The 26,419-nt window shown below is 36.8% G+C and overlaps 1 protein-coding gene across 1 annotated transcript in view; it reads right to left on the reverse strand.

The window, feature by feature from the left end:
- The window catches only part of LOC136863215 (group 3 secretory phospholipase A2), a 204,265-nt gene that overhangs the window by 11,964 nt on the left and 165,882 nt on the right, over nt 1-26,419 (reverse strand). Inside the window, exons 2-3 of the mRNA XM_067139585.2 lie at nt 22,621-22,820; nt 442-601 (exon numbers count right to left, since the gene is read on the reverse strand). Of these exons, the coding sequence (XP_066995686.2) occupies nt 442-601; nt 22,621-22,820 (360 nt within the window). The remainder of the gene's footprint in view (nt 1-441; nt 602-22,620; nt 22,821-26,419) is intronic.

The following is a 26,419-nucleotide window of genomic DNA, read 5'->3' on the forward strand; positions in this document are numbered from 1 at the left end:
CTTCAGGACTACCAATGGTGGGACTCAAACCTAATATCTCTTGAATGCAAACTTACAGCTACAGGGCCATGACTGGGCTGAGTGGCTCAGAAAGTAGAGCATTGGTCTAGTGAGTCAAAGATGATGGGTTTGATCCTGACTCATTCCTGTGGTATTTGAAGGTACTGAAATACACCAGCTTGTGTCAATAGATTTATTAGCATGCAAAAGAACTGCTGCAGGACAAAATTATGATATCTTGGCAGCTCTGAAAGCTGTAAAAACATTGTTATTGTTGTTATCGTCATTATCATCTTGTCTCCTAATGTCATACTCATTTAGTACAATTAGATGACTATCCAAAGACAATCTCAGTTCCATTCAGTCATGTTTTCTAGGTGTGCTATTTTCATTTTAATCAAATTAATATTTTAAACAGGAATGAATTGGAAAGATACTTACTTGGTATATATAGAGAAATTAGTAAGATTGTAACGTGACTCGAATGCTCGCACTTTGACAGGGCAGAGGTCATGAGAACGGCAGCATTTATCCAATTCAGTGTTTGAGCCCAGGTCATAATAAGTTTTAGCAATGTCTCCTGTGCCACACCATTTGGTACCTAAAATAAAATACATGGGGGTCAATATCTTCAGTGAGATCACATCTTTTAATGGAATTAATTACAATAGGCAATATGGAATATATCATTGTTTAGGATGTTAAAATTTATGTTGTTGATTCATATAAGGAGATTGTGGGCAACTCTTCAATCCATTAGTCTTCTGAAGCTGTGTTTGTAACCTATCTGATAACAATCAGTTTATAATTTGTCATTGAGGGCCTATGGTTAATAGTGGTTAACAATAAAATTTTCACTGCTAAATTAAGAAAAATCCAAGAATAAAAAAGCCAAAATGAATAAAGATTTTACCTTACAACTACTCAAAGTCCTCCTGATAAGGAAAATATAGAAAATTAGTAGTACTCCAGAAACTTCTAAAATACTTTCCAGCATGAATTATAATAATATTTAAAGTTGCACAGAACAGGAAAGTTTAATTTTTAAAATATTTTCTTTATTGGCTAGTATCCATTTTTCTCCTTGGAGTCAACCCAACTAAGAGAAGACTATGGAACTTAACATGCTAGTATTGAAATATACCCTTTAAGGCGATTCTCAGTCATGGTGTCATCTATAAAGGTATCTGTGGTTTTATTCCAAGATGACAGCACAGTGATAAAAATCAAATCAAGTTGTAGTACAACTAATGCATTCAGTTTTTACTTGCCATTTACAGTATTGTATCTTTCAAAAAGGAAGTGTGATTGATTGATTGATTGATTGATTGATTGATTGATTGATTGATTGATTGATCGATTGATTGATTGATTGATTGATTGATTACCAGTAATGATTTATTGTTTTACCTTGACAAGATTAAGGTCAGGTAGCCTTGTCTTACATCTAATCATGTTAATAGACTATTTACAGCAAGTTGCTTACAATTGAATATGTGTATACCCTAAATATCTGGATAATTGTCTGGCACCATGGCTAAATGGTTAGCGTGCTGGCCTTTGGTCCCAGGGGTCCTGGGTTCGATTCCCGACAGGGTCAGGAATTTTAACCATCATTGGTTAATTTCCCTGGCACGGGGGCTGGGTGTATGTGTTGTCTTCATCATCATTTCATCCTCATCACGACTCGCAGGTTGCCTACGGCCGTCAGATCAAAAGACCTGCCTGGCGAGCCGAACCCATCCTGGGATCTCCTGGCACTAAAAGCCATACGCCATTCATTTTATTTCATTTGGATAATTTATTAACTGAAATGTCAGTATATCATTCCAAGTATGTATGCAGTATTGCCACTGGATGCAGCAAGATGGAGCTACAGCCCACACCACCAGAGGTTCACTTGCCTTTCTGCAACAACACTTTGGTGATCACTTAATGGTATTCCTGTACCTTTCCCACTACCTGGATCTCATGCCTCCAGATGCCTACAAATGGGTAATACTGAAAGAATTTGCTCTCTGATCAGATGACCTGTGTAGGAATGTTCTCAATTTATGGGAGAAGATACAGTCATTTTTTGTGATGTAGAATTTGATTCCCATATGGAACCTGAAACATTGACCTGAATTAGTGAATGCATAATTCCAGTATAAATGAAATTATAAATTTTCCAGCTAACTCATTCTGGTTGCCAGCATTTTGCCCCAGTGTGCCAATTTTGGCTAGTCAGTTGGTAACTAGCACACCTACCGGTGTCCTGTGTTCATCAGCATGTTCAACAAACTACAGGACCACTATGAACAAAGTGTGAGACATGAGGGTGCACGTTTTGAACACATGCTGTAGTGATGCAATTAGATACATGCTGCCATCGTCTCCTTAAAAGTCATAATGATTTATCTTGATGTTCAAAGCATGTTTTGTAATTTCAGTACTGTTTGTTTTGCCTTATACTGTATAAACAACCATGTTTAAAAGATTAGGATCATTATCAAACGTAGGTGTGTCAGGAAGTTGCAGGATCTACTACTACTACTAGTGGGGTCGCTGGTTTGAACTGTGTACCACATGTAGATTTGTCCTGGTTTTACAGCGAGATGCCCTTCCTGATGCCAACCTTAAGTGGAGGGGTGTAATCACAACCGTATTACATGTTTCTGGGGTGGTTGGTAGTGCGGTGTGTTGTCTGGATATGAAGGGGAGAGTGTTGGGACGAACACAAACACCCAGTCCCTGAGCCAGAAGAATTATTCAGAAGCAATAAAAATCCCCAACCCAGTTGGGAATTGAACACAGGACCCTGTGAACTGAAGGCCTGGATGCATCCGTTCAGCCATGAAAATGAGTAAGATTATTAATTTAGTTACACAAGAACTCCAAAGGAACTTGGAGATAATATTATCATTAAATGTTCAGTTTTCAGATCAAAATGAAATCTGGTTGAATTCATTACTCTTATTACACCACCATACGCAGAACCTAGAAAACAATACTCATGGTACAGCAACCTATTAAGAGCAATGGCTTGCCAAGACAATTGCTACCCACCCAGATGGCCTACATATATTGAAGTGCCACACGGTTGGCATGACAACCACCTCAGCCATACTGCTTGGTTTGCTTGACTGGGTCCATTATCATGAGACAGCTCCTCGGTTGAAGTTACGAGGTTGAGCAGACCATCTTCCAGTCCTCAGGCCAGGATTAAATTCTTTGGAATGGCTGGAGATCGAACTTGGGGCCTTCAGATAAAAAGGCAGGTATGCTACCAATACATCAGAGGGCTAGATGAATAAACCAATAGGAATAAATGAATGGATGAAGATATATTAGCTAGGAGACTAAAGGGTTGAGACATTGCAGGTAAAGGAGGGTATACATACTGTGCCATTTCACTATCCTAACGTGATCTTAGTGGAACGAAAATGGAGGATAAGTCATCAAAAACGTCAATAAGGAAACGTCAGAGTACTGCTATAAACCAAAGGCATAATATTTTCGTCAAGCGCTTGAAAAGAAAGGAGCGTCGAAGGCGGTGCTAAAGAAAGGAGTAAGAAGATTGTTAGGAATTATTATTGAAAAAAATTGATATTCGATTCGTACTACAGGAGAACGTTATGGAAGTACTTAAAGGAAAGAAGACAACGTTTTAGTAAAATATTGCACCTTGAGTAGATCATAGCTGATCTACGAAATATTCTGCGAAATACCAGCGCTTAAGAACACTGTATTCTGTAAATTTTAATTGCGCTCGTAAAATATAAGATCTTCCGTACCGTTACGCCACAGTTCTCACCTAAGACGACGTGTTCAGCCGATATAACTAACTCTAAGAGGCTATCTACCAAGAATATTGACAGAACAGCAAAGAAGAAAATATATATATATATTAATATAATTCGATTGAAATATTTGCAGGCGTGTTACAAATCTTTGGAATATTTCCAAGATCAAACTCCTAGAGAACCATATTATTATACTTCATGCAGATTGACATAGAACATAACCATAAGATGACAACACTAATTAATCTGACGTTTTGTTGTGTTTCAATTGCTCAAGAGACCAGCCACATGATGCATTAAGAAAATGAAGGCGAGGCTACCCAGAGGAAGCGACACGAGTTGACGATTCCCGACTATGAGGCCCAGTGACCCGCCAAGACAAGCCTAGATGTCCCCAACCAAATGAAGGAGACGACAGGAGCCGAGCTCGCATGTCCAAGTTCTCGGACATGAGGTGTCAGCGTGGGATTCAGAGCAGAGATAAGTCTATAAGTCGATAATTTAAATGGAATTTTATTTTGAAGTGCTATCTTAATTAATATCAGTGAGAATAAATATATGAGAAGTCGGTTGATACAGATAGGTTAGAGGATGATAGGTAATCATCTTACCGAAATGTCAAATCCATGTGTAGGTTGCAAAGAACCAATGATATCTAGCTATTCGTTCGCAATGCTGTCCATATTAGATGAACAGAGGTTAAGTGGATTATATATATATATAATGTTGTGGTAAACACTGGTTTCATATAACAGTTCATGACATCAATTATCAGTGAAAAATGAGATCGCATGTAGAATTTTTGTTGTCTAAATATAATATTTCATGGAAATATAAAAGGAAATAAGACCCCAACGGAATAATATGGTAAATGATAATGAATGACAATATGATATACATCGATGTAGGATGAATTAATGCGTTTATTATGATGTGAAGTATTATGAGAGATGACTGTTGTGAAGCAATGTTTTATAGGTAGGATGATACGAAGTTATGATAAGTAATGTTGGTGGTGATTGTTATTTCATCACAGGTGAAGTCATAGGTTATTTTAGCAATGATAATATTCCATGTTACGTGTTTTTAGGATTATGGAGGATGATAATTAGTCTTCAATCGACTATTAATCCTTAATTTAGCCATGGATAACTTGAATTACGATCTCAATAATGTCCACGTGTTGATGTTCAACTTATATAGTACCAGATGATTCCTGATGAGGAAAATATTATCAAACAAGCCTACATCCACATGTCTCTGGCAACAGTAAGAATTCCCATACAGAATATCGAAACTTAGGAGCTTATTACGAAGCTTTATTCGATATCACTGGAGACTTATTTACTCAACTGAAGGTTATTAATTGCAGATAGAGTCTTCTTAAATGTTGAACCACCTGGATATAGTATGAATTGGTTACATGGTTGACAGATGTAGATGATAGCACAATTTTATAATAAAGATATGCACTTAACTTATTTTTTACTTACAAATAAGAGATCAATTCATAATTTCTTTTTAATCATAATATTGAACGTATGATTTATGGAAATTAACGCCTTATTGGGTTATCTCTGCCTCTGCTAGAAGGCACACCAAGAACCTTGAAAATTATTCTGAAAATTCTTTGAAATTACCTTGAAATTACTTGGAAAATTCTCTGAAATTTTTTTTTGAGAAAATTTATTGGGAAAGTTCACTTGAAGATATATTTGGCAGTGTGATACAAGTCAAGTGTTTAACATTTTCTGAGGACATATTCTCATGTTAATCCTGATGTTATTTCAAGTACGAATATGTTTCAATTGAGCGAGGTTACCTTAGTATAAACGAATTAATGAATGCTAAGTGAAGATGAGATGAGTGTTAGGAGAAAGTTCACAAAGACTCATAAGACAGAGTTGTGATTCTAACTAATTTTCATTTTATTTATTGTGATGATGTATGAAAACTGCGTCCAACATTTGAGACTTTCAACCTTGATACTGTAAATATTCTGATTTAATACTTTATTTCGTCTCATTAGATGCATCTAATGTTTACAATTTAACGCTTTTCAATTTAATGTTCCAATTTAGTTTTTATTTTTCCAATCTAATGCTCTTTGATTTAATGTGTTTTAATCAACATTCTTTCAATTTAGTGATTTCATTATAAGAACTTCAAGATATTTTTCAAGAATCTGAAAATACCTTTCACCTACATTCTCAAGGGAGAGTCAATGACAACAATTAATTTCAGATTTACTCTTATTTTCAAATAAATTTTATATGGTGAAACTTAACCATTCTTTCAATGACTTCTAGCCTAAATACTTTGATTTAAGTAGAAGCTAGTGTATATTTTATTTGCCGAAAGTGAAAACTAACTAGGGATACGAGTAGGAGACATCTGCAACGTAAGTTAGGTCCATCCACTTGTCTGTCCGGAAACCTTTTCTCACACGGAACCCATAGCCCGTAAACCTTGAACGGTAAGATGATGGCATGAAACTCAAGCTGGCCTGGATCTTGTGCGTCTTGACCTGGACTCGGGAACGGCGCAATACCGACCGACCAACTTCATTTTGGTTCCATATTGACAAATAGAATCTAAAAATTCTTAATAATTTATTGTCCACCCAGTTAGTGAATGTTCAATTTTAAAACAAATTGTAAAATTGACTGTGTGAACAATAAAAAAATAACAATGTTATGATAAATAAATAAATAAATAAAATAAATAAATAAATAAATAAATTATTAAATAAATAAATAAATAAATAAATAAATTAATTAATTAATCAATCATTTGATCAATCAATTAGTAAGTCATCATTGATCTGCATTTAGCAATGTCACCCAGGTGGCAGATTCCCTATCAATTGCTTATCTAGTCTTTTCTTAACTGATTTCAAAGAACTTGGAAATTCATCAAACATTTCCCTGGATAAATTATTCCAGTCCCTGATTACACTTCTTGTAAATGAATATTTACCCCTGTTTGTCCTCTTGAATTCCATCTTTACCTATATATGTGATGTTCTCCAGGAATCCATACCTTAAGTTGGAAAATCTCTTTTTTGGTTTATTTTATATTCTGATAGTAGGTAAATTTGCAATCATTTTCATAAAAACCAGAATCTCTAGCTTAAGAACTGATCACTTTCTGTAACTTTGAAGTTGTATGACAGAAGTTATTGAATTTCAAGAAAATATATTGGAAAATGGGGTATAGTACTCCAAAAATATATTAAGAATTTAAGAAAATCTGGCTGTTTCACTGGATAAAGGAATATTAGCTTTACATATTAAGATCATTTTCATAGATATTTAGGAGTTTTGTTCTCTGGAAACTAAATATGTAAACATGTTCAAAATTTGAAAAAAAAAAAAAAAAATGAAATTGAAACAGGAAGTTTTAGGCTTGTGACACTCATATATAGAGATGTTCTGTCTTAAGATGTATAAAGAAGATTAGGATATAAAAATTATAATAACAGTAGTAATGCTAATTAATAATAATAATAATAATAATAATAATAATAATAATAATAATAATAATAATAATAATAATAATAATAATTGTACTCAATCCTGCACATTTAAAACTAGCGCCTATATGAACTCCTCTATTGGTGAAACTGTGAAACTGAAACTACACCAACTTGGATCTTTAATCAGAAGATGTCACCACCTAAATATCGAGTAATTTTGTTATTGTGAAGTTTTCTGAACTGACTGAATTTCTACTAGTTTTGTTTGCTATCCATCAAGAAGTTTGGACATTCTTCCACAGATGACACTACTAAAAACTATGATTATGCACCCTGGTGCGAGGTGTAAGAACTTATAATTAAAAGAAGCTTTGTATTCATAAGTTCTTTTTTACTGATTGATGTTCTTTTTCTTTGGGTTGGCAATATTTCCTTTTTATTTCTGCTAGTTTTGAATCTAGCCAATCCCTAATTTCTGTAATTAATTTTCCACCTATCACCGGCTTCTTCTTTGATTCTGAGTGTAACTTTGAAATTAACCAATAAACTTGAGAGGGTGTGGCTAGTTTAATCTTGAATGTTCTCGAACCTTCCCTGAGAGTTCATAAACTGTGGTTTTTCACGTTTCCGGGCCAATTGATCGTCATCTTACTAAGTGTGTGTGTCAAAGCAGGAGGCGGGCGGCCTCTTTCTTCGGTCAGCAGTACATCTACAAGGTAATGCCACATAACATCTTTCTTTCTTGCTAACTCCACAGTTTAACCCGAGGGAAAGGTCTGAATCGTTAACTATGTAACGTTCTTTTCTAAAAATGTAACTTTCTGCCGGTAAATGTAAAAACTTCATAAATCTTTAACTGTAAATCGGGGATAGAGAGTGATGTACCCACTCGAGCTCCCCTTCATCTTGGTTTGAGGTGACTACGTTTCATAACTGTTTTTCATTCTGTATTGTGGTAATGTAAATTCTATACGAGTCACCTCAGTAGTTTGGGAATAGCCCCTGTTTCATCGGCCTAGAGCCCCTTAGGTTGTTTTAGTGTTCATATCTAGGAGTGCAAGTATACGCCTGCATTCAGTTTGTGTTTCGGGCCATTTACTTAACCTGTTCTTTCCCGCAAAGGCCCTGTAGGTTGGGTACTAGATATCCCTGTATAACATTACCTTTCAATTTGTAAGTTGTGCCTTGATGGACGAGTGATTGTAATGTTTGGATGTTGCCTTGAATAGGCTAGAAGAAATTGAGAGCCTGTTAGCTCTTTTTCAAATTTTGTGATTGTAATGAGTGCCTCTGGAAGGCTAGATATTGTACTTTGGGAGCAAGTGCTCCATGAATTAGGGGATTTCTGCCCTTGAATAAATTTGTGCTCTTTGTAAATTTGAGCTTGCAGCTCAGGAAATGTAAAACTAGGGGCTTAAAGCCCAAATCTTGTATTTTTCCCAATCTGGTTTAATGATTGCTACTTTTACCTGTAATATTGGCATGAAAAAATTAAGTTTGAAGTTCTGAAAATATAACCTTCAGTTTAAGTTTTAAATTCTATTCTTGACCTTGTAGTTAGACCCATTCACCCCGGCACCTTCTTTCACCGCTGCGTTCCACGGACACCCCGGTACAACAACAACAACAACAACAATAATAATAATAATAATAATAATAATAATAATAATAATAATAATAATAATAATAATAATAATAATAATAATAATAATAATAATAATAATGTTACAGGCACATGACTCGCCTGAAACCCTGAAGGCTCACCAACAGAATCTTCACAGTGACAAGTAGGGGAAAGGCTACCAAGACCAAGTGGATCACCTCAGTAAAATCAGACCTAGAGGAACAGCAGTTCCCATTAGAGACCACAGAGAACCAATCTCAGTACTGACAGGCCATCCCACAGGGAGTCTTCACACTATTCCTCACAAGCAAAAAGAGTACAGGGACCACCAGACCTAAGTGGATGGATGGAAGGAAGCAGGCATACAGCCAGGAAATGAAGGCGTACTGCACCAAGAAAAGGCAGAAGACCATAGCAAAGAGTTAAGATGAGCAGAAATGTAAAGTGGTGAATGTGAGGAAAGGAACATTAAAGACGGCACAAACACCCAGTTCCCAGGACAGGGATATTAATCATTTACAATTAAAATCCCGTGACGTGGCCGGGAATCGAATCCGGGGCCACCGGGTGACAAGCGGACACATTGCCCCCTACACCGCAGGGCCAGACAAGGATTTACATTACTAATATATCTTGTATCCTGTAGTAACAAAACTGAAATATTTCTCATTTTTCGGGAATGTTCTTAATTACGAGTATGTTTGGCTTTTGCAAACACAATCCTTCTCACCCAGGTTCAGCGGCATCAACGTCGCTCGGTCATGGGTACTACAAATCCCTTGTTTCAGCTGTGCAATACTCTGGAATGTTGTCAAATAGATATTTTGTCCTAGTCATGTCTTTTACTTCCAACTTCTTAGGTAGGTTCTGAGGGGGATTATCTGCCTCACAAATCTTCACAATTACTACTGTCAAAGGCAATTACAGTTGGATCATCCAATTTTTGCTGACATAATGACCCAGGGCATATCCTTTTTCAGAGTAAATTGACTGAAAGATGTGATCTGAGGAACATTTTCCCTACCATGAACAGCGAACATAGATTGCCAGTCATACATATTTACTAACAGCTTGCCAGTTTCTTGTCTGATGATGACAGCTTGTTAAGTTTTGACTGAGGAGTGTTATCTTCAGAGACTGAGACAGTATTTGTCAGAGAAGAGGTATGTGTCACACAGTACCTCCTTTTCATGAGACCAAAAGCCTAGTCACAAGAAAATTTCATATGACTCACTGGCAGAAAAGAAATTGTTATTTCTTCATGTGAACTTGACATAACTCTCCACATGATAATATTACTTTTATTTTGTGCAATGCAGTTGTCAGCATGAAGAAACAAATCACAGCTCTATAACCGAGCTCTTGTGCAGGCAGTCCACTTTAGTTAAAATTACCCGTTATAAAATGTGCAGCCCGGTAAATGATGTCTATAATTGTAACCATACATTATCTTGATGCACAAGCTAGTTATTTGATATTTTGGTTCAAGAAGACAATGCAGGAACTTCATTGAAGAAACCATACCTTAAGTCGCCAAAGTTAAAATTGCATTGCGACTTATGGTATGGTTTTTTTAGACTGTACAGCATGTTTCCAATGTTATTTTGAAGACTTCTCCTTATGGTGACATCACTGTTACTTCTTTCATCACATAGTTCAAGGATCAGGCTAACAGATGGCGTTCAAATCTAAAAATCAATATTTCTCGCCCTTCATGCCTTTTTCCTTCATAGCATAAAATTTTGTCATGCGACTTAAAATATGGTTTCCTGGAGAGCATCACATATCATGATCCTTCTACCTTTAAAAGCTCTACTAAAGCTTATTCGTTTACTAATGTCATTCCATGCCATCTTTCCACTGGCAGCTCGCAACATTTCACTTTATCGTACAGCTCGTCTCCTTACACCCAATTCTTCCCTGCCCGAAGTTTGCAACAATTTTGTAACACTACTCTTTTTTCGGAAATCACCCAGAACAAATTGTGCTGCTTTCCTTTGGATCATCACCCTTTCCTTTGTACACCGGGGCTACTATTCATTTAGTATTGCTCCTTCATGGAAACAGTAATCCAATAACTATTTCAGATATGGCACTATATCCCAACCCGCTGCCTTTAGTATACCACTGAAATCTTATCAATCCCAGCTGCTTTTCTAGCTTCCAACTTTTGTATTATTTTTTTCAGTACTTTGCCAATATTTGTAACTTCCTCTATCAGGACATTTTCCTTATATCCATCCTGATGACCGAACACTTCTGTCTTTTGTAAGTCCTCATAAATACACCCTTACACTCCCTTTGTTCATTAATGATCCCTCGAATGTCCTTCCTGAGACCTGTAGTTTAAACTAAATACATAGGCATAATATTATTTTAACCTATTATGCTCTAACAGAAATGAAAAGCTGCTGTTAAGTTAAATGCTAAAATATTGGGAAAGTACAATGGAGGACATCTAAAACAGTGATACGGTAACTTCTCTCAAATGTATGCTGGAATCAATCAGGAATCAAAAAGGAAAAGGAATCCAAATTCCTACAATGGTGGGAGAAGCGGGTGAACACTATTTAACAGATACTGAGAAAGCAAACCTCTTTAGTAAGGAATTCAGATATTCAGTAGATGATTGTCAGGAGTTGGAAACCGAAACAGAAGATACAGAAGGAGAGACACAGGGGGAAACAAGAAGCTTCTCATTCACAAATGAAGATATTTTCAGAGAAATCCAACTGCTTCAGCAAGGAAAAGCAGCAGGAAGTGATCAAATTACTGGGGAGGTGTTAAAGACAATGGGGTGGTACATAGTGCCTTATTTAAAATTTCTCTTTGACTATGTCATAAATAATAGTGTAATACCAAAGGAATGGAAGGAATCTATAATAATACCAATTTATAAAGGAAAGGGTGATCAAAGGAAACCAGAAAACTACAGACCAATCAGCCTGACCAGTATAGTTTGTAAAATACTGGAGAGTTTAATATCAAAGTACATCAGAGGGATATGTGATGATAAAAATTGGTTCATGAGAAGCCAGTATGGATTTAGAAAGAAATTTTCTTGTGAGGCACAACTGGTGGGATTTCAGCAGGACATATCAGATCAATTGGATTCAGGAGGCCAGTTAGATTGCATAGCCATAGATCTTTCCAAAGCCTTTGATAGAGTGGAACATGGAATATTATTAAAGAAATTGGAGGGAATAGGACTGGACGTCAGGGTTACACGTTGGGTGAAAACATTTCTAAATTCAAGGGTTCAGAAAGTCAAAGTAGGAAATAATGTATCTCAGGAAGAGAAAATTTGGAAGGGAATTGCACAGGGTAGTATAATCGGTCCGTTACTTTTCTTAATATACGTAAATGATTTAGGGAATAATATAACATCAAAAATAAGGTTGTATGCAGATGACATAATTGTTTATAGGGAAATAAATACCATTGAGGATTGTTCAGAATTACAAAGGGACCTTGAGAGTATCCAACAATGGGTTGAAGAGAATAATATGAAGGTTAATGGAGGCAAATCAACTGTTACAACATTTACAAACAGGAGTTTTAAAACTGAATTTGAATATACTTTGGATGGGGTAGTTATCCCAAAAGATGGCAAGTGCAAATACTTAGGTGTAAAATTTGAAAGTAATTTGCACTGGAAGGGTCATGTTGATGACATTGTTGGGAAAGCATACAGATCATTACATGTCATAATGAGGCTACTTAAAGGATGCAACAAAGAATTAAAAGAGAAAAGTTACCTAAGTATGGTTCGTCCATTATTGGAATATGCAAACAGTGTTTGGGATCCTCACCAAGAATACCTAATAAAAGAAATAGACAGTGTGCAGAGGAAAGCAGCAAGGTTTGTAACAGGGGATTTCAGGAGAAAGAGTAGTGTATCAGAAATGTTAAAGGAACTAGGGTGGGAAACTTTAAGTAAGAGAAGGGAGAAAACTAGACTTATAGGGTTATATAGAGCTTATACAGGAGAAGCAGCATGGGGAGATATCCGTGAGAGGCTTCAGTTGGAAAATAATTATATCGGCAGGACTGACCACAAATGTAAAATTAGAAGAAATTTTAGTAGAAGCGATTGGGGTAAATTTTCATTCATTGGGAAGGGTGTAAAGGAGTGGAACAGTTTACCAGGGGTAGTGTTCGATCCGTTTCCAAAATCTGTACAGATATTCAAGAAGAGAATAAACAGCAACAGAGAAAATAAATGAAATGTTAGAGGGCATTCGACCAGTGCAGGTTAATGTAAATAAAAAAATGTGTGTGAATAAATTAATTCCATCCCCTAGTCTAAGGAGTTTGGACAGCCAGAGTAGGGGACTGCCTGTAGGGGTGAAGTACAGTGGGGACTTCGAGGGCCCTGGGACCGCTACGGTAGCTGTGAAGGCCCTTCAGGAACTCTAAAAAGTGGTGGCAAAAGGGGCTCTGGTTAAGACGCAGCAGGTCGTTCTGCTACTTAGGTTCCAGAATGGGTAAAGGAAAATAGAAAAAAGTAAATAAATGCAATGTAAATTTTAATCTTATACCAGTTGTACAGTATCATTTGAAGTAATTCCACATAAAGTATATCAGTTGACTATATTTGTAAGTAGTACAGGAGATATTATTAGAAGAATTTTGTAAACAATATAAATTTACTAAGGATGAGCTGTGTGTTTAATAGAAAAAATTGTTAGCGTAAATTGTATAATATTGTATTATAGGAAAATTTTGTTCTCTTGTTAATTTAATATTTAGTGCTTGACAATAATGTATTTTAGTGTACCATTTGCCACCGAGGTAGGCACCTCATTTGCAAATAAGGAGATTTTGATTTTGATTTTTGATTTTGACTTGAACTACAAATATCAAAAAACAAGAATCAGCTGATTTACTCAATTGTATGGCAACAGTAGAATATTTGAAATGAATAGCAGCAGTTATCACCAACAATGCAAAAACCATTTTCTTTAACTAAATTTACAATGCTACTGGTATTTTATTATTTATTTAAAGAAATTATTTTCTTTATCATAGGTGTAATGGATTTATAGTACTATAGGGATTATTGTGTCTAGTACCTATATGAATATAATGTAAAAAGTGGGGAAGGTACAACTCTGTATAATAACTTGTCTTTATAAATAACCTATCACAAACTATAGATATTTAAAAAATAAAAATAAAAGGAATATAATTTCCTATTTCCCCAAACCAAATATGAAGCAAAGTAAACCTAACCTACGTAACCTACAGTATGTAATCTACCAAACACCAATAGAACTACTCAACGTAAACAATCACTAATCTTTCTTACTGCTGACAAACACCAACGTACTGTAAATTGTTCATTCCACTAACTGGATCACTCATACACCAAATTTTTCTATTATGCAAACTAATAACTACTTTATCACTACTAAAAGAGCACTATCAACAGCTGGCCATTTACTGGCATGTCCAATAATAAATTCTCCCAAAAGTACGAGTTGTGCATTCTTCGCTTTATTTAGCATATGGCCCCAAAATAAATGATTCATTATTACTAGTTGTGTGCTTTCTTCCAAAATATTTCACACCGTATACTGTGGTTCAGGGTCTTTTTTGTTTTTTGTTTGTTTGTTTGTTTGTTTGTTTGTTTGGTTCGATTGGCTGTATAACTCACCTAGGATACTATAAACCTACAGAGTGATCAACTCCATTTTCCTTGGGTTTTCATCATTCACCTTCATTTGATTGTCAAAATATAAAGGTCTCTTTTTCAGTATTATCAGTCATTTGTCATATACTGAAGAATCTAGTCCATACAACCAGTTCTGATCCAAGCATATACAGGGTGCATGAGGTATTTGAGGCAACATAGGAGGTAATAAAAATTAAAACATGAATCATAACTGATGAAGAGCAGGATCCATCAATGATTGTATTGTAGATAATCATTTTTGCATTCCTTGTTAAAAACTTGAAGCCTAATATAGGGCTCATAGAGTAAAATGCCTTATTTGCATTCTTAATTCCAGCTTGGTGTTCCTGTTGCCTTCAGTTTTGCTCATTGATTAATACACCAAAGAATTATCATTTGACCAGTACTTCTGTATGGTTCCGAGACATGGAGTATAACCAAGAAAGAGCAGCAACAGTTGCAAGTCTGAGAATAAAGTTTATAGAAAAATATTTGGCCCATGGTTCGATCCTATCTCTCAAAGCTGACAGAAAAGATCTAATTATGAGATTTACACCCTCTCCCAACAACACACTACTGTATAATGGGAGTGATAGAATCCAACAAACTGCACTGGGCTGGGCATGTACTGAGGATGTAGGATAACAGAGCACCAGTAGATCTATGCAACAGATCTCTCAATGGGAAAAGACCTTTAGGAAGACCCCAAAACACCTGGAAGAAGGAGGTCAACAAGGTATGCCGGACCCTCCAAATTGATAATTGGGAAGAGCAGGCTCAAGATCAAAAAGGATGGAAGAGGATTGTGAGATCGGCACGGGAACTTCACATCCCTCAGAAGCCTATGGATGGATGATGCTCAAGGTTAATCTCTATGGTCATGCTATGGATTTTAGAATCAATTCCGATCAGCATGAGGAAACAGTATACTGAAGTATTGGAGAGTGTAGTAAATAAGCTAAAAATTGTGATGTATATTATAAGGCAGAGTACAACAGGCTAAAGAACCAATAATTGCCATGAGATTTATGGTGACGGTGGTGATTCTTACAAGGGGGAAAACATTGAGACTACCCATGCCTCATAATAATAACACTAGGAAGAATATGTAGAGCTCTGAAGGACCATGAAATGCAGGGAAATGGCAGGCATTGACAATCCAATAAGTTAGGGACAATCGTATGAAGAGCTGACTAAGATTATATTGGAAAGGTGACAAGAGAAGCCTGGCACCAGTAAAGTTGAAACAAAGCCAGACTCAGTTTGAACCCCTTAATTGCCATATGCACCTCAGAGGGAGTGAGTTCCCTGAGAGACCACAGAGATTTGGTTAACATATCCACTGCCTAGACAAAGCTGTAATTACACAAATTCACTGGCAAGGGATGGTGAAGAATTGAAACAACTATCAAAGTACTTCTTTGAGGAGTAATTGAGGATGTGTAAGGTATTTGACTACATATAAGTGTATGCATGCAGCTACGTACAAAGTAATTGCTGTACTTTTATCAATTTAGAGCATCAATGTCTGACTCTTAGCAATTTATCTTATAAGTTTTTCAGTCTGTCGAAGCACAAAATATAACAATTAGAACACTATAATAGGATTGCAAAAGAAGATATTAATAACAGAATGACATGTTTCATTCTAAAAGAACATTCTCAGATTCTATCAAATTACTTTTAAACATATGTATATCACACAATATTGTTTACCTTGCACAAACTTGTCGATGGTTGTGAACAATTGTGACAAATGATATGAATGATGAACTCTGTTACTGACACTTTTAACATTGTAGAATCCCACAGATGTAAATAAACATTGATTCCAGCTAAGCTTAAGTGTCTAACAATGTATATTTATATTGAAAATTTTAAAAATTCTGAATAAAATTTAATGTTGCCAATATCATTGTTTTCTGATTTAAGCCACCTATTTTCAACCTTCCTGTGCCTTACAGACAAATCATATTTCAAACAAATTAAGGACACATAGCTCAAACTGTCTTCTGGAATAAAATACCCGTACATTATATTGCATATTCTGCATTATGGACAATACCTCTTTCAGTGAAAGATTGTTTTATACAGAACTTCATATTTTTTTAATATTTTCACATACTTTATTTTCATTTTTATAATTTTATGTTCTAATGTGTGCTAAAATACCATTCACTTTATGTGCATAATTTCACTTTTAGGAATTTGTTCTGTGTGATGGACAACTCTTTTACATAAAATAATGATGACAATTTTACAAAAATGAAAACTACAAAACTGCCAATTCAAAACTAAAATCTGAAATGAAATGACAATAAAGAACACATTATTAAGTTATTGCATTCATTTTTTTATTAGATAGGTTATGCCCAATATTTTTTATTTCAACAACCCTGAAATACATGTTTCCAAAATATAAAATAGATAACTCATTAAAAAAGAAATGCGATTGGGTCAAAATTATTATTACTATTATTATTATTATTACTATTATTATTATTATTATTATTATTATTATTATTATTATTATTATTATTATTATTATTATTATTATTATTATTATTATTAAATGACATAAATGTGTCCATATTGGAATATCTTGTTACTGTTTATTTCTAGAATTTTCTCCCACTTGTTCAATGGACACCACAGATAACTAATTTTAGAATATTGAAATATAACAGTATCTGTAATTTCATCTATCTCATAATAGTATAAATGGATATTTGAGCCGTCTGCACTTCTTCTTCTTCTTCTTCTTCTTCTTCTTCTTCTTCTTCTTCTTCTTATTATTATTATTATTATTATTATTATTATTATTATTATTATTATTATTATTATTATTATTATTATTATTATTATTATTATTATTATTAATATTATTATCAGATTGAAAAATAAGTGATGAGATATAAAAATAGGAAATTAGAGAACTCTTCTTGATTTTGATATTTTGACATGTACCAAATATGTTTTTAAAATGTTATGTGTGAGCATTCATAAGAGTGAACTCATCCCATGTACAGAACGCACCCTTGTGCATGATGTAATATTGCATCACGTTGTAAATAGACTCTTGAAGTAGCGTCATTCGGCATCATTGAGTGTGTCTGAGCTGCACGTACTCCTTGCGTCTTGTATAACCAATGTATCCTATAGGCTAAGTGTAATGACACTGTATGTGGTGACTGTGTTGTAAATAAACCTATTATCAATGAGAATGGATTCATTTACTGTGACCATGTAGAGCCGCCTGCTAAACTTGCAGACAAAGACACCATAATTGGTGACCTCGACATGATGGTACTTCACTGATATTAGAAAAGGTAACCCTCCCAGGCACCACGATTACCATTATATGTGGTACGTCAATTGGAAAATTCCGTCCATTCTTGACACTTCCTTTTTGACACAAGTTCTTTGACATGCTCCACAACTTTAGTCATCCAAACACTCGAGCCACTTCTCATCTAGTCTCAGATAGATTTGTTTGGCCATCTGTCCAGAAAGACACTCTCGCTTGGACTCGTGCTTGTTTGTCGTATCAACACAATAAGGTGACAAGGCATGATGTCTAACTCCTTTGGGGAATTTCAGAGCATTCACAGGGCATTTCAGCCACATTCACTTGTATATTGTTGGTCCACTGCCTGTCTGCGAAGGCTATCATTATCTCCTCACTGGTGTTGACAGATTTACCCGCTAGCTAGAGGCATGGCCCATGCACAGCATCACTGCCAAAATAACATCCAGTAACCTAATAAGTGGTTGGATCTCCCAATTTGGTCTTCCTAACTGTATAACTACTGACCGAGGAAGACAATTTGAGTCTACCCTCTTTTGCAAACTCATGACACAATTCGGTACAACAAAAATCTGTACAACCAGTTACCGTCCATGGGCTAACGGCATGGTGGAACGTTTTCATAGACAGTTAAAAGCTTCCCTGATGTGTCATGGTGCAATGTGGATTAAACCCTAACCTTTAGTATTGCTTCGAATTTGTGCGGTTCTAAAGGAAGATCTGAAAGCGTCCCCCACCAAACTAGTTTTTGGGGAACCGCTACACCTCCCTGGAGAAATGGTTGCTTGTTCGGCCAGTTCTTCTACTTCAGTTGACTCTTCCAAGTTTGAAAATCAACTAAGGAAGGTAATGGCTGAACTCGGACCTGTTCCTGCCTCTTGCCATATTCAAGAGAAAGTATTCGTCTTCAAGGACTTGGCAACGGCCTCCCATATTTTTCTGAGAGCTGGCCACGTGAAAGCTTCCTTTGCAGCCAACTGTACTCTGGTTCTTTCCCTGTAGTCAGCCGTAATGAGAAGATCTTGACACTCATTATTGGAAACAAGGAAGTAGTAGTGAGTACAGACTGTGTGAAGCCTGCATACATAGACACAAACATCGCTGTTCCTACCTGTACCAACACACCTGACACATCTACTACCCCTACTTCATCCAGTCAACCCAGCACTTCTCTTATACCTGATTTACCCGATGTGTCATCACCATCCAGGAAGTACACAACACGACCAGGATGAAGAGTTTGCTTTGCCAGTCCATTCAATTTTGTGATTTTCCTTCTCCATGGGGGGGGGGCTGATGTGGTGGCATTCAGAAGAGTGAACTCATCCCATGTACAAAATGCACCCTTGTGCACAATGCAGTATTGTATCACATTCAAGAACTGGGAAAAATCCAAAGAAAAGCAGCTCGATTTGTTCTGGGTGATTTCCGACAAAAGAGTAGCGTTACAAAAATGTTGCAATGTTTGGGTTGGGAAGAATTGAGAGAAAGAAGAAGAGCTGCTCGACTAAGTGGTATGTTCCGAGCTGTCAGCGGAGAGATGGCGTGGAATGACATTAGTAGACGAATAGGTTTGAATGGCGTCTATAAAAGTAGGAAAGATCACAATATGAAGATAAAGTTGGAATTCAAGAGGACAAACTGGGGCAAATATTCATTTATAGGAAGGGGAGTTAGGGATTGGAATAACTTACCAAGGGAGATGTTCAATAAATTTCCAATTTCTTTGAAATCATTTTGGATAAGGCTAGGAAAGCAACAGATAGGGAATCTGCCACCTGGGCGACTGCCCTAAATGCAGATCAGTATTGATTGATTGATGATTGTATATAGACTTTTGAACTAGTGTCATTCGGCGTCGTTGAGTGTGTCTGAACTACACCTACTCTTTGTGTTTTGTATAACCAATGTATCCTATAGGCTAAGTGTATTGACATTGTATGTGGTGACTGTGTTGTAAATAAATGTATTAACCATGAAACAGATTCATTTTGGGTGACTATGTACAGCTGCCTGCTAAACCTGCAGAACAAGACACCATATATCAAACAAAATAATTCTATACTTTTTGGAAATTGCTCATTAACATGAGGAGAAATGACAGGCAAAGTTTTATCACCAAATGTTAATGAATAAAAAATTATTATTTAGAAAAAACTATCAAATATTACCAGGACAAGGGGATATTTTACATAAATAAGGCCAAAACTCGATGTGTTAGTAAATCTGAAAAAGTTTGCTGTATTTAGCTTCTGCACGTCCGTTATCTCAAGTGTCATTGCCTGGACTGATTACAGGTCACTGGCCTTGATTGTGGCTTGCTAACACAAACTTATCTGTAAGGGAGTTAGGAGAAGGGGGGGTTGACTCTGTTCAGTGGAGAGAGCGAGAGCTGATACCTGGTTACAACCTATTTGTCTTTAGGTGTAGCAGTAAACGAATGCATGATGTTGTTTTTTGGAAGAACTTAATGTGCAGTAATGAATTAAAGAGTATTTTGTATGACTTTATCTGTAATGATAGAATTATAGCCTACTTTATGGACCTACGTGGCAGGCTGCTGCCAAATTTGTGAAAGTCATCCTATATTGTTTTACACTTTATTTTTCTCTACCCAAATGAAGTACATTACACATCAGTTGTTATGTCCACCTTCTCAACATAATCTCCCTGTAACTGTATTCACTTTTGCCATTGATGTGTCAGTCTCTCTATACCTTCCTGAAACCCTGAAACCATTCTTTCAGAGTGCTGCGTACCCATGCCTTGACAGCTGTGTTCAGTTCTGCAAAATCTGCAAAACGACGACCATGCAGAGATTTCTTCATGTTTCTGAACATGTGATAATCACTTCTTTGGCGGTGGACTGCCCCTATGCTTCCATTGCATCAATTGTTGTTTCGTTTGTAGCTCATGGTAATGGAGCCATGTCTCATCACCAGTCACAAGCCTAGCCATGAAGTCGGGTGGATCATGATCATGGCATTGCAAAAGTTCTCTGCACACGTCCACATGCCTCTGCTTTTCGTCTGCAGACAAGCGTCTAGGCACCCACGTAGATGACACCTTCCCCAACTGTAAGTGACCGTGCACGATCCGCTGCAGGGTGTTTTGGCTAATTCCCGTGGCTGCCTCCATTTTCGTAAATGTGATGCATTTGTTTCCTTGGATGGCCTGTTCGACCCGGGCAATGTTGGCTGGCAATGACACTGTCACATTCCTTCCAGAACTGGTTCCCTTGTCCACCGATGTGCACCCTGTTTTCCAAACGTCCACCGAGTTGTAAACTGTTTTCTGTGACGGAGCATGTTCTCCATAGACTGCCACCAAGCGCTGATGAATTTCTGCGGTGGTCACGCCTTATTTCCATAGGAACCAAGTTGTACAGCACTGCTCCTGATGGTTGCTTTCCATGTTGTCTGCTCCTACGCTGACAGTGTTGTTATTAAATGGCTATGACGAGTGCATTCGATGGCCCCTGTGCATGTGCTGCTATCGAACAGTGGAACAAGACACTAGTTACACGTCACCACCTTCAAAAGTGAAATGTGAACCATACCCGTACGTACAAAAAATAAAGTGTAAACAATATGGTATGCCCCACGTAGCTTATAACTTTCTTATACTTATTCTTTGAATCAAAAAATGAACAGGACAAATGACAGGTGGTTATGTGTGAACTGATGTGTGTGTCATTCCCCTCTCTATTGTTAGGCACACCAATTTTCTTACAACTGTGATGGTTTTTAGAGGTGGGGAGTAGCAAAGTTATGCCAACTGACTTCCTTCCTCAGGGCCTTTGGGTTAATGCTGCTGGCTACATTGAGGTACTGGAGACAGTTATGAAGCCTTGGATAGACAGTATTCACAATGAAAGGCCAAATGTGTTCCAGCAGAACTCTGCACATGTGCACAAACCTACGCCAACACATGGTTCGATGGCAGGCAACCAGCATGACTACATTATACCAAACAATTGGCCGCCTAAACAGGCCTGACTTAAAACCCCGATATTATTATGTGTAAGGGTAATTGAATGGGAGACTAATCAATCTTCTCACCACATGACTGAATCCCTAGCAGCTCTGAAGAATGTCCAACATCAATGAGGACCATGAGATTTGTGATGCATGTCAATACATTGGGTCCCACATTGAAGCTATCTTTGTGACTAAAGGTGGTTACATTGAATAAATCTGTTCTCTGACCATTATTGCATTGGTGTACAAAGTTATGCATTGATACATTCTGCTCTTAGTCAGTTATTATTCATGTTTTTATTTTTATAACCTCCTGTGTTTCCTCAAATACCTCACACAACCTGTATATGCTTGGATCATAACTGGTTGTGTGCACTAGATTCTTCAGTATATGACAAATGACAGATAATACTGCAAAAGAGACCTTTATGTTTTGACAATCAAATGAAGGTGTACAATGAAAAACCAAGGAAAATGGAGTTGATTACTCTGAAGGTTTATGGTATCCTAGGTGAGTTATACAGCCAATCAAAAACACTCACATCAATGATCAGGCTGCAGTGAGAGTAGATGGTAGAATGTGTTCTTGATGTAAGAAATAGGTGAAAGACATAATCATTCACCCTCATTGTTCATAAAGTGTAAACGTCTCTTATGACTTGCTGATACTTGCTAAATTCTGCAGCTGAAAGTGATTGATGTTAGATGTTCAATAAATAAATGCCAATTATTCTTTAATAAACTGGAAGAAGTTATATATTACACTTACCTGGTAGTATTCCACTAAGGATAGTAAGTGGATTCACTGATTCTTTCCCTCTCCCATGTTCCATGTTGTCAGGTGATGGTTGACCTGATGGAAGATTATGACACTGGTTCATGAGAATTTTCATATCTTGAAATGAAATCAAAATTGGTTTTGAGATGAAAGTCAGGTTCTGTAGGGCAGCTTTGGCTATTTGAGGATAGCTGTAAAGAAAGAGAAGACATTAACAATAACTATACTGTACCAAAGAAAATAATGCCAACAGTAGTTGTATGTTGCTGTAGAGTAAACAAAGTTAACTGCTCACCTTCTTGATACCTGTTCATAGCCAAGTGCACAAAAGAGAAAACCAAAAAGAGAATAATACCACTTTTCTGTGTTTGAATTTCAACAGGCTTTTCACAGAACATGCCTGTATGTTACCTGTGGAACATTGGTAGAGTGTCGACCTCTGGATGCCAAGATAGCGGGTTCAAACCCGGCTAAGGTAGTCAGATTTTTGAAGAGCGGAAAAAAGTCCATTCAACACTCCATGTCGTATTATGTCGGAATGTAAAAGATCTCTGGTGACACATTCAGTGTTTACCGGACAAAATTAATTAAATCTCAGCCAAAGATGCCCAAGAGAGTTTCAGTTTACTCGGTCTGCCCTCTAGTGGGCCTAGAAAAAAACGGAACGTCAAAATTGATGAGCAGACAGCCAGATGGCATCAAATGGAATTGTCTGCACACAGTAGCTGAAGCCATACAATTATTATTATTATTATTATTATTATTATTATTATTATTATTATTATTATTATTATTATTATTATTATTATTATTACCTAATTACATGTTATTTAGTCTAAAAAGAATAGACACAAATCAAAATAATTCCTCTTCCTTTATTTATTTCCTTCTACAACACTACAGATTTCTCCATCAGCTAGGTAGAGTAAATATAAACAAATTAACATAAAAAGGTTACACTAGGTGAGACTGACACTGCACTCTAGCTGTATTTTAGCTGTGTCAATGCAGTATCCTCTCCCTTGGATCATCCCCCCCCCCCACCTCCCCCTAACCTGTTGTTAGGCCGGCAGGGCCCCGCTCCATCACCTGTTCTCTTCCTTTCCTCTCTTTCCCCTTTCCCCTCTCCCCTCATGGAAACCTGTACTAAGAGAGAGGAATATTTCCCAGGCTTCCCCGTCAGAATGCCAAATGTAGGAGCCTTCCATCACCCCCTCCCCCCTTCCCTTATGAATTCAGACATGACCTACCTTATTTGAGTTAGGTCACTGTCTCTCCTATATTCATTGACACAGCTAGAAGAATTATCTTGCAGAGCACCTTCACAACATGTCCTTCTGTCTTTACTCTGTTAATTTTATATATTCACATATCATAACAAGCTACCAAGTGTTTACCATTACCTAACATAACAATAAGAAGCAGACATAAAAGATCCCATCATTCGTAACCCCTGTTAAAACCTTCACTCCTAAAAATATTTCTTACACTTAATTTATTAATACACAATTTCCTCACTGCACTTAAATATTTACATACACTCCCAACACATTTCCATTCTTTCAAAAGCCACCAAATAATTTTTTGATCATTACCAGTCTGTCTTAACTTGTTTATCTGGTTCTCACTCAATAACACTTCTCTCAATCCTTTGGTTTCTTTACACTCAAATATCAGATGGTAATCGGCCCTCACTTCACCACATAAAATACATACCATTGTATCTTTATTCCTTATCCATTCCTTATTCTTATACAAGCCCATCAACCACCATAAGAAACCACATCTCGCTGATCTGTTTACATTACTAATTCTTATCCTACTAACTAAACAGATCCTAATAAATATGTCTAGTGTCTGTCATTTCCAACATTCTTCCCTCCAAGTTTGCAGTTGTATATCCTTTACCCTCCTTATAACAATCTTTCATAAGCCTCTACCCCTTGTACTCCAGTCATCCCACAAGTGCCTTAATCCCAGACCTTCCATAATCAAAATAACATAAAATGTTATAGTAAATGAAATAGAAACTCCTTACTGCCCTTGTGGCATATTCATTAGGGACATGTCCTCCCAAGACAACTGTTACCCAGCCAGATGGCCAGAATGTATGAGAGTGAGGGAGAAACAGTTGGACTATTGCTGCTTAGATAGATACTTGATGTAAAAAGGAAAGAGCATACAAACAAATATTAGAATTTGAAGTGATACACACAATTATTGACTACTAGCTGTCGTACCCATCATTGATGGGTTACTGTTTGTATAATTGAGGTAGTAAAGCGGTAGACCACCTCAGCTAACAATAGTGTGTCAATGTAATGTCAGAGTTGATAAGTTTCACGGATTTAAGACATGGTAGGTCATCACATTTTGTTTCCTTCAAGCTCGGTGATATTAGAGCAACTACCTCTGTTTTGATTCCCTTATCCTTCAATCTTCGAGTGATTGCTCTTTTCTTCGCATTTTGATAGTCATCTTCATTATCTTTCTGATCAATAGTGGTTAATGACTGAGCAGATTTGTGGCTTATTTAAACAATCACAATAATCACCATCATTATCAGCTAGTTGATTACCATGTCGACTTAACAACAGAGGCAATCCCCATCTGTAATGCTTGCCGTTGATGGACTTGCCTGTAAAGTCTTAAATTCACCAATATAGTGGCAATATTACCGTTTCGCAGCAAGAGTGAAAATATGAATATGGGATGGACCAGTGTGTCACATATCAGCAGTTACTACAACATATGAATCAGAGGATGGCATACTAATTTCTGCCAATATTCAGGAAGACTGTTCTACCTGGCTAGGTAACTCCCTTAGCTCACTTGGTACTCATCAGCAATGCATCTGTCAGAGACGAGTGGCAGAAAAAGAGACAGAGCACATCACAACAAACAATTGTCAGTGTACTCGTAATGTTATTCTTGATCAATTTTATGGGCTTTTGATTTTGTACGCCTTCACATTAAGTTGTGTTATTTTATTATTTTTATTTGCTTTACATCACACCGACACAGATAGGTCTTATGGCGATGATGGGATAAGAAAGGGCTAGGAGTGGAAAGGAAGCAGCCATGGCCTTAATTAAGGTACAGTCCCAGTATTTGCCTGGAGTGAAAATGGGAAAACGCAGAAACCATCTTCAGGCCACTCACAGTCTGTCATGGTGTTCATGGTGTAAAAATTGTTCCAAGTACTGTTTTTTTCACATACAACTCTCTCGGGCACCTCTTGAAGGTGTCGGTAGAGGATAAAACTGCTCCCTCGATAATTCGCAAGTCAGTCAAGATGGAGAGTACTTGCGGATGCATAGGAACTTCTTTAGAAAGGTTGCCTGGATCATCACCACTATTCTGTGCAATTGTTTAGGCTTCAAATATGGCCAAAGGATTTCCAGTCTATAAGTTGCTACAGGTGAAATTTTGAGATCAAACAGTCTCATGGCAGTTTTAAGGAACAGTTTCTGTAAGTTTCTGATGCTGTTCATTGCCTGTATTGATACATTAACACGGGCATCTATATGCCTGGGGAAGGTGGCTCTGGAAGTTTGATGTCTAGATAAGTAAAGGCTAGCACCAATTTTATAGGCTTATCTCCTAAATAAAATGTTGCACCCTTCCCTCCTTTTCTGAAAGTCATGAATATGGTTTTATGTCTGTTGATCTCCAGTTCATTGCATCATGCCCCTCCATTACTTTATCCATTGTATCCTGTAAGTTCTTATGCGACTTTGAAGTGATCATCTTGTTGCCTGCGTACATGAGAATCTTCATCCTTTCTGTG

Source organism: Anabrus simplex, chromosome 2 (assembly GCF_040414725.1).
Source record: "Anabrus simplex isolate iqAnaSimp1 chromosome 2, ASM4041472v1, whole genome shotgun sequence".
In the NCBI taxonomy this organism is placed as follows: Eukaryota; Metazoa; Arthropoda; class Insecta; order Orthoptera; family Tettigoniidae; genus Anabrus; species Anabrus simplex.